The sequence below is a fragment of the Brachionichthys hirsutus genome, chromosome 4 (genome assembly GCF_040956055.1).
Source record: "Brachionichthys hirsutus isolate HB-005 chromosome 4, CSIRO-AGI_Bhir_v1, whole genome shotgun sequence".
Lineage (NCBI taxonomy): Eukaryota > Metazoa > Chordata > Actinopteri > Lophiiformes > Brachionichthyidae > Brachionichthys > Brachionichthys hirsutus.
Genome location: NC_090900.1, coordinates 1,636,198 through 1,644,480, shown reverse-complemented (window position 1 = coordinate 1,644,480; position 8,283 = coordinate 1,636,198). Strand labels below are relative to the sequence as shown.

General features: G+C 42.5%; 1 protein-coding gene across 1 annotated transcript; it reads left to right on the top strand.

Annotated features, from left to right (window-relative positions):
- The first annotated feature begins 628 nt into the window (after window positions 1–628).
- egr3 (early growth response 3) lies at window positions 629–4,760 on the top strand. The gene is made up of 2 exons (XM_068738591.1): window positions 629–782; window positions 3,211–4,760. The coding sequence occupies exons 1-2, from the start codon at window positions 629–631 to the stop codon at window positions 4,287–4,289; spliced, it is 1,233 nt and encodes a 410-aa protein (XP_068594692.1). The 3' UTR covers window positions 4,290–4,760.
- Window positions 4,761–8,283: the final 3,523 nt, after the last annotated feature.

Sequence of the window (8,283 nt, the reverse complement as noted above, 5' to 3'; positions counted from 1 at the left end):
GTATAAAGTCTGATAAAGACACAGAACTTGACACCCCCCCCCCCCCCCCCCCGGTTTACACCGGGACGGAACCGGTCCCGAACATGACGGATAGCTGGAGGTGAACTCTGTCTCACTTTCTATCAGTCCGTCGGAGCCTTTTGCCTCCACTGTAGTTTCCACAGACTGACGAGCGGAGCGCCTGGCTCTGGGTGCTCTGTCCATATTTGGTCATCTACGTCACGCAACTGTTCCATCCCCCTAATAAATGCAGGCAAACTGGAGTCCCCTATCCGAGCTCCAATAGAGCAAGTAGCGCCGCTCTTGTGCAACCAACACCACCTCCTCCTCCTCCCTCCTCCAGTGATTCACAGACTTCAAATTCCCCCACAAGCAAGCCCATCAGCTTCCACAGTGATCAGATCAATAACAACAATAGCCTGTGATCGCGCAGGAGGAGAGGAACCGGCGCTGCTCGTCCTCCGCGGGATACTTGGATATCCATCCCGCTCCCGCGTCTTCATCCACACCTGTGTTTTTCCACTTTTGAGAACACCGGCTGCATTTTCTTTTGTTTTTTTGGTCTGTGCGTAACTTCACGGATGCCCGCGCGTTGTCTTTTATAAATGTCGGACTGACTATAAGTGCTATGACAGGGAAACTAGCGGAGAAGCTCCCTCTTACCATGAGCAGTTTAATAAACACGATCCCTGACAGTCTCTATCCAGAAGAGGACATCCCGGCGTCCATGAATATTTTCACCAATACGGAATCTATTAGCCACTACGCGCAGATGAACACAGGTAAGATTCGACTCTACTTTTCTTTTTCTTTTATGTGTGTGCGTGTGTGTGAGAGAAGCGGTTCGAGGTGCGCGACAGCCAACAGTTGTCTTCAAGCGTGGGGCACCTGTTTGCGCTCTGGCTGTTGCGCCAGATTCCCCTACTGTCTATTTCTTTTCGGGATCAGGTGTAACACTTCCTACAATGGATTCAGATTTTTTTAAAAACATTTAAAATGACCGATCTTCTCGTCCCATGTGATTTTTCTACTCCGTTTTCCTTTTCCTTTAGTCCGTGTATCCTCTCAGACGCGACGTCAAAAAAAGACACTTTGGGATTGTTTAAACTTTTTCGAAAATGATCAAAGATTGTGTATTTTAGCAGATCCATTTTTTTTATATAGTCGGTCTTAATTTTCCAAAGCTGAGGCGTGTTTGAGGAAATAAACGGCGGCGGTGAAAAGGCTGTTTTACGCACTGAAAACGCAATCGGCTTTTGATTGAAATTGAAAATCTGTACATGATGCGAAGATGTGTCCAATTCCTGTGATCAAGCCAGAAATGGCACGAATTATTAATACAATATCCACGCGCAAACACGGGGCAACTACTTGAGACAATGCCTTTCATTCATAACTGCATTAACATGTCACAGATTGGATTTTAGTAGGCGTGTGTGGCTGCTTCTCGCAAATATATTTAGACGCCAGGCCCTTGAATCATCTTATGTTCGCCAGATTGCGAGGCCCGCGATATGGATTGATTTATTTCTTTACGGATTTATGTATATTCCTGATTAATCCAGGCGCCTTACATGAAGATGCATATTTTGGTTACTTTCTACATGGCATTAAATCAATCACTAATTGTAGTAGCTCACTTTCTGAGGTGATGGGTCAATGCTGGACGCAATCTTTAGGTCCTGACTGAGAAGATTGCCGCGTGATTTACATTTTACCTCGTCAAACTGAAGTAATTTTTACAATCGAATGTTTATGTCCTGCATTAAAAAAAAAAAAAAAAGCACACATAACAGACCATCAATTAGAATTTAACCCCAAATCTGGCCCCATATTTACCTGCGAACTGTGCGCTAATTCATCACAGCAGCGGCAACGCTTAGAAATAGCACACTTCAATTTTTAATCAGTGAATTAAATATAAGGGACGTAAAGTTCAGGTGAAATATTGAAATTTTCTTTTAACACGCAACAAAATTTATTTTACGTGACCTCTGACAGGTGACATTTAAAGAAGTGGAATGAAACTGAAAAAAAAAAAAGATTTTTGCAGCAGAGTGCAGGCATTAATAATATCTGGTCTTGGTGAAATTTACATTATAAACTCTATAATTTATGGATATGCGATTTTTTTAAACCCGCATATGCCTTTTTATGGCCATGTAATAATAATAATAATACACGTTTTAAGTATGCTGGGATTTTTACAGGTGGAGCAGGTGTGAGCTTCACTGACCTTTAAGAAGAGTGCTGACTTTATTCCATGACCCTCATCCTGTTTGAAGAACCCCCCCTGCCCCCCTGCTCAAATCTACCTGCAAATGACTAAAGAGTAAAATAAATTACCATGAACTGAGACTTCCTTTCTAAATGCCATGATCATTGTTCCAGTGTGCCTAGTGTGTTCAATGTTATTGAGAAATGCATTCATTATGATTTGCCTTAAGCTGAATTCCAGCAAGCTGTAATTATTGACAATGAGCACACCACATTTTTACCTCCTTTTCAAACGTCTTGCATTAAGCCTTCTCTGCATGATCTAAATGCGTCCCCGTTTAGCACATCTGCATTCGGCGGTTCTTGTGGCATCTTAAGTCGAGTAGCGGGTGGCCGTATTCGGTCTGAAGCGTTCTGCTCAATTAAAACATCAAGGACATCTGGGGGAAATGCGGTTAATCGCAATAATATAAAACATCAGACGTTACACTCCCCCCTTTGTGTGCAGATGGGTCGGATGCTCGACCGTGATAGATGTGATGTCTGTCTTATAATCCTTTCTGCTGTAAAGAAATCAGTTTGGCTGTCCTCCTGAGGGACACAATGACTGCATGGATCAAAGGGGGTGTTTAGGTCTTGATTTATGAGAGCTAGCTCTGAGACACTCACCACTTGTCTCACATGCGGCAGTCACTCACTTAACTTACAGGTCTGACACTGCTCACGTTTCTTATGAAGTGTAATGGACTTCTTTTATTTTTGATTTTCTGTTGGGACACGTTAGGAAGATATGCAGAAAAGCTGACTTTTGGACAAACCGATACGACTTCAGCATCACAAAGCTTGATAAAGTGAATTTTACAGACTTTTTTTCTTGTTTTATCACATCTGCTCTAGAGGATTTGCTTCCCTGCTGCTTGCATTTCCGTTTCGCGTTTGAGCAATCTGGATTATCTGTTGGTACTGAATGTTTTTGTGTTTGCTTCCGTCTAGATAACATCATGGATCTGGGCATGGGAAGTGAGAAGGCTGCAGCAGAGATTCAATATGGATCCAGCTTCCAGTCAAACCGCAGCGGGCAAACTGTCACTTATCTGGGGAAGTTTGCCTTTGACACCCCTCCGTCAGGTGGAATTGGAGGCTCAGGCTGGTGCTCTGATAACAATATCATCAGTCTTGTCAGCGCGGGGATCCTGGGTGTTTCTCCGTCCCCCGGCACCGTGACAACGCAGACATCGTCCTCCGCAGCCAGCATGGGCGGACAGACGTCAGACATGGAGCAGGCATATGGTCCGCCGCTGCCTGCCTACTCCGCCTGCAGCGACCTGTACCAGGACCAGGTCTCCTTCCACCACAGCCCTGCCACCAGTACGACTCTAGCCTACCCAGGCAACGACTATCACTCCACACCCAAAGCCTCTATGGATGGCAGCCTTTTCTCCATGATCCCTGACTACAACCTTTTCCACCATCAGGGCGAGGGCGGCGTGATGGAGCACAAGCCCTTCCAGACCATGGACCCCATCCGAGTCAACCCTCCGCCCATCACCCCCTTGGAGACCATCAGAGCGTTCAAAGACAAGCAGCAGATACACCCTGGGTTCATCGGCGGGCAGCAGCACCCTCCTCAGCACCACCCCCCGCCACAGACTCTCACCCTCAAACCCATCCGACCACGGAAGTACCCCAACCGTCCCAGCAAAACCCCCGTCCACGAACGTCCGCACGCCTGCCCGGCAGAGAACTGCGATAGACGCTTCTCGCGCTCGGATGAGCTCACGCGTCACCTTCGCATCCACACAGGTCACAAACCCTTCCAGTGCAGAATATGCATGCGCTCCTTCAGCCGGAGCGACCACCTGACCACGCACATCCGCACGCACACGGGCGAGAAACCCTTCTCCTGTGAGTTCTGTGGACGCAAGTTTGCCAGGAGCGACGAGAGAAAGAGACACGCAAAGGTTCACCTGAAACAGAAGGACAAGAAGTCGGTCGACAAGAGCAGTGGGGCGGCCGGGAGCCACAGCTCGCCTCCCGGCTCCTGCGGGGGGCCGACGGTGGGGACGTCATGACCGTCACTGCATGCATGCACTTGAACTGGACGCTGACAATGCCCCATAAAGACACTTAGAAGGAAGCGATCACATCCACTATGAGATAAATAGGTGACTCTTTTCCTCTCTTTTACATCTCCGCGCTCTATTCAGTTGCTCCTCTTTTGAGACGGATGCCTTTGGTTTTAAGCGAGAGGGGAAAGGCTGCTGTGCCTCAGCTACAGTGCCGACACAAAGAAGGGCGCCACGGCACAATGTTTTCAAAGGATCAACGTGTATTTCTAGGATTTGGGGTGGATACTGTTTTGTAAATTTTACTGATAATTTCTAAATTGTAAGGAAGCCAGAATCCATCATAGAGGTCAAAAGAGACTAAATTACCATGGAGCTTAGTGAGAGGGTGAGTTGTCTGGGAGGTATGCATTAATATTACTAGGCTGTTTAAAAGTGCAATTGGTTATATTTGTGTACTGTCATGAATACATTATTAGTGGCACTTGACTTGTCCTTTTTTGTTGGTGTTGTTTTGTTGGGGTGTCGTGTTTTTATTTTCTATTCGAGTGTTGTTTTCTCAAACGAATGTGCCAAATGTATTGAGGCGTCACAGCCGACCTTGTTCTCATTACGGTGCCTGACATTTGACAAACATAAAAATGATATCAGCTTAGCACGCAGCGAAGATCAGATTCAAACGACGCATCTCGGATCTATAGATTTAGCTGCACAATTTGGTGAAATCTACACAATGACTGAACTGGGTGACACAAAGCAAACGATGTCTTGTCCTGGAACCTGTGCTTACAAAAAACAAACACGCCTGCAGCAATCAATGCCTTTGCCAATACATATTTATTTGTAGTCACTGAGAGACACTGTGTATTTTTGTTGACTCTATGTATGATGGAATTACGCGGCGTCAGCAGGTAGAGTATTTGTCCCTTTTCTTTTAAAAGCTTGCAAATACTGATCATTTTTTCTGTTTTCTTGAGTTCAGCAATTATATGCAATATATCCATGACATATGCCACCAACCTTAAATCAGATTTAAGTCAGACAGAAAAGCTGCAGCATGCGAAAGCAAATACGGACGAGGGTTCCACACTGTAAAAAAACTAGTGGGTTTGAGTCGCCAAACGAAGAGCGTCTTATGGTATGAGAAAAACGTAAGAATCCAAAATCGTGTTTACATTTTTTCCCGAACACGTCGAGACAAAGAACGAGGTGTAATCTAAGGAGTTGTTGTTTTTGTACAGTACCCAAATTTGTATGCAGGTAGCTAAAGTAGAAGTTTCACTTTTGTACTCCAAATGTCAAATACACCAGAACTCAGTATTAAATTGTGCAACTATGTGCATGCCTCCGTGCACACTATGTAAATACAAATGTCTGCATCAACAAGAACTTTCAGTCAACTGAATGCTTGTGCGGAATGTGTCTTAAAGCTTTTAGTAATGCAGTTATAATAAAGGATATTTTGTTGTCATAGGTCATTGCAGACATTTTGGGATCACTACAATAGTGCCAAATATGGTGTGTTATCTTCCACAAAAGAGAAAAAAATAAGAAGGACATTTGCACCATCTGTACGCTTTAAAGTGGCAACTGGTTTAAAGGAGCACTAATGTGTTCTCTGAATAAACAATGAGGTTTTTTTTCTATTTTATTTTATTGTATTTTGTGCATCTCCATCATCGTCGAGCTCTATTTTAAGTAACACATCTTCCCTATTCCCTAGAAAGCACTGGTGGTTCTGTGAGATGAAATGTTTCAATACTTTCTTGAGCAAAATATATTTCAGGGTAATGCCAATATCTTTCATGCGTGGTTCCTCGTTGAAAGACATACCTCCTGTATGGTTAGATGAAATTGCTTCTGTTAGCTCCTACGTCGTTTTTCAGTGTGTTAAAACTCACTCATATCAGGCTGGGTTTTTTTTTAATCTTATATCTGATAGAGTTTTGATTTCCAATAATATAATTTTGTCTCCATGTAGCAAAATATATATATAAAAAAAAACAAGCATTCATCAAAGGCTAATATAATGCCCATGTGTCAAGAAAATTACTGGTAGTCATTTTAGCTAAGAAATCAATACCAGATATGGCATTACTATTAATGTATTAGCCTTTCTGAGGAGTAATAATCTTGTCCATGTGCAAAAATTAACTTCTTTCAAAGGCAACATTCTTCTTTCCATCTGACAGAATTTGGCTTATTGGCTGTGCTCTCTGACTATTGGGGAGTGGAGTGTTGACTCACTTGACTGTATGCAAGACAATGGATTTATACAAGCATTGTTATCAGCTGGGAAAAAAAGATGTATATTATACATCGGTAATCAGAGTTAAAGAGAATATTGATTGACAAGTGCAAGGGCCGGAGGAAAGGGCCACAGAGGCAGTGCCACAGAGAACACGGTATATACAGAAATGAGCTTCCACGCGTTCCTTTTTCCTGTAAGATCCTGTTTTCACCGCTGTGCTTCCTGGCACGTCTCCACTTATTTTCCAATTAATTTGGCCGCAGAGACTCTTTACTCAATTTATCTATGTGGTTAAATGAGCAGACCTCCTTGCACTTTCTAAGACAGTCTAAAAGTTTACACACCCTGTAACATCTCACTGCAAATCAATAGTTTACTATGGTAAAAAAAAACCAATATGTTATGTTATTGCATGGATGGTCACCAACAGGCATAAAGGTTTTGGAGCTCATCCCAATAAAAACAAAACTTTAAGTGGCAAACTTTAAAATTCCGCTTTCTTTTTTTACACATTACATTATGCAACATTTCTGATTTTTGATCCTGGATAATTAACCTGATACATAAGATTCAGATGCAGATAAGACCCTGCAAAGAGAAATAACCTCCTTTATAAATATCATGTAGCAGCACAAAATATTTAGCATATGGGGTGAATCGATATCTTTAATACTTAGCTAGAATAATTTAATGTTTAACACTGATCTTTATGGACATGTTGAATTTATTTGACGAAAAGTAATGTGCTCTTGTGTCTTGATTTAACACGTCGCTGAGTGTGAATGTTTTTTTTTTAGATATAATATACAGAAGGTGGCTTCCATAAGAGGAAAATGTGTTTATGTTGCTTTGCGTGACGGAATGGTGCAGAGCAGAGGTGGAGACTTAACCCCCAAAGTCTCCACACCCAAATGAAGCCATGTAATTACAACTTTGAAGACTCAATATTTCATCATCTCACTGTGTTTGTCACTTTTGTTTCGTGACACTTTTGTAATGAACTAAGTTTTTTTTATTTTATTTTTTTATATGATCGCTTCCATCGCACTCCTGCAATATAGCTTGGTGATTGAACGACAATACAGGCTGCACCGTGTTCTTCTCTGAACTATACTTCTCTTGTGTAACGTGTGAATGTTATCGATATATGTCAATGACTTGTTAAACAAACCCAGAAACAACCCTCTGAGATTAATTTTTTTTTATGTTATTTTTTTATGTGCTATTGTCCAAAAGTGGGCAGCTGAACGCTCTGAAATTGGAATTTGCCTCATCCTCCTCATTCTCTGCTCAATGTTGGATCTGAGCCAACATCCGCAGCCATCTTTGTGCCAGACTGGGTTGCAGGGTTGGCTGATCAAAAACAATATGTGATCAGAACTCGACAGGAGCAGCAAATCATAAATGTGACCTCAGTCTACTTGCAGTTGAAGGCAGCCTTGTGCTGATGTTTGTGATTAACTGTTTGATTTAGTCTCTGTAACAATGGCCCCGGGCAAGGCAATAGGCTTTGGGCTCATTCATGACAATAACTACATGTTTTTAAAAAAACAAAAACAAACAAAAAACAAGCATCACAGTTGAAGAGATTTCAATAATATGTAGATATCATAGGCTACTTGTGTCATTTTATGGACTACAGGGTGGCTTCAGGGATTTTGTGGTCTGTGACACGATGGTGTTCAAATGGAGTTGATACTCATTGTTTTCTGTTGTGTTGTGTTTCCTTTTCATTACAGTATATCCTCA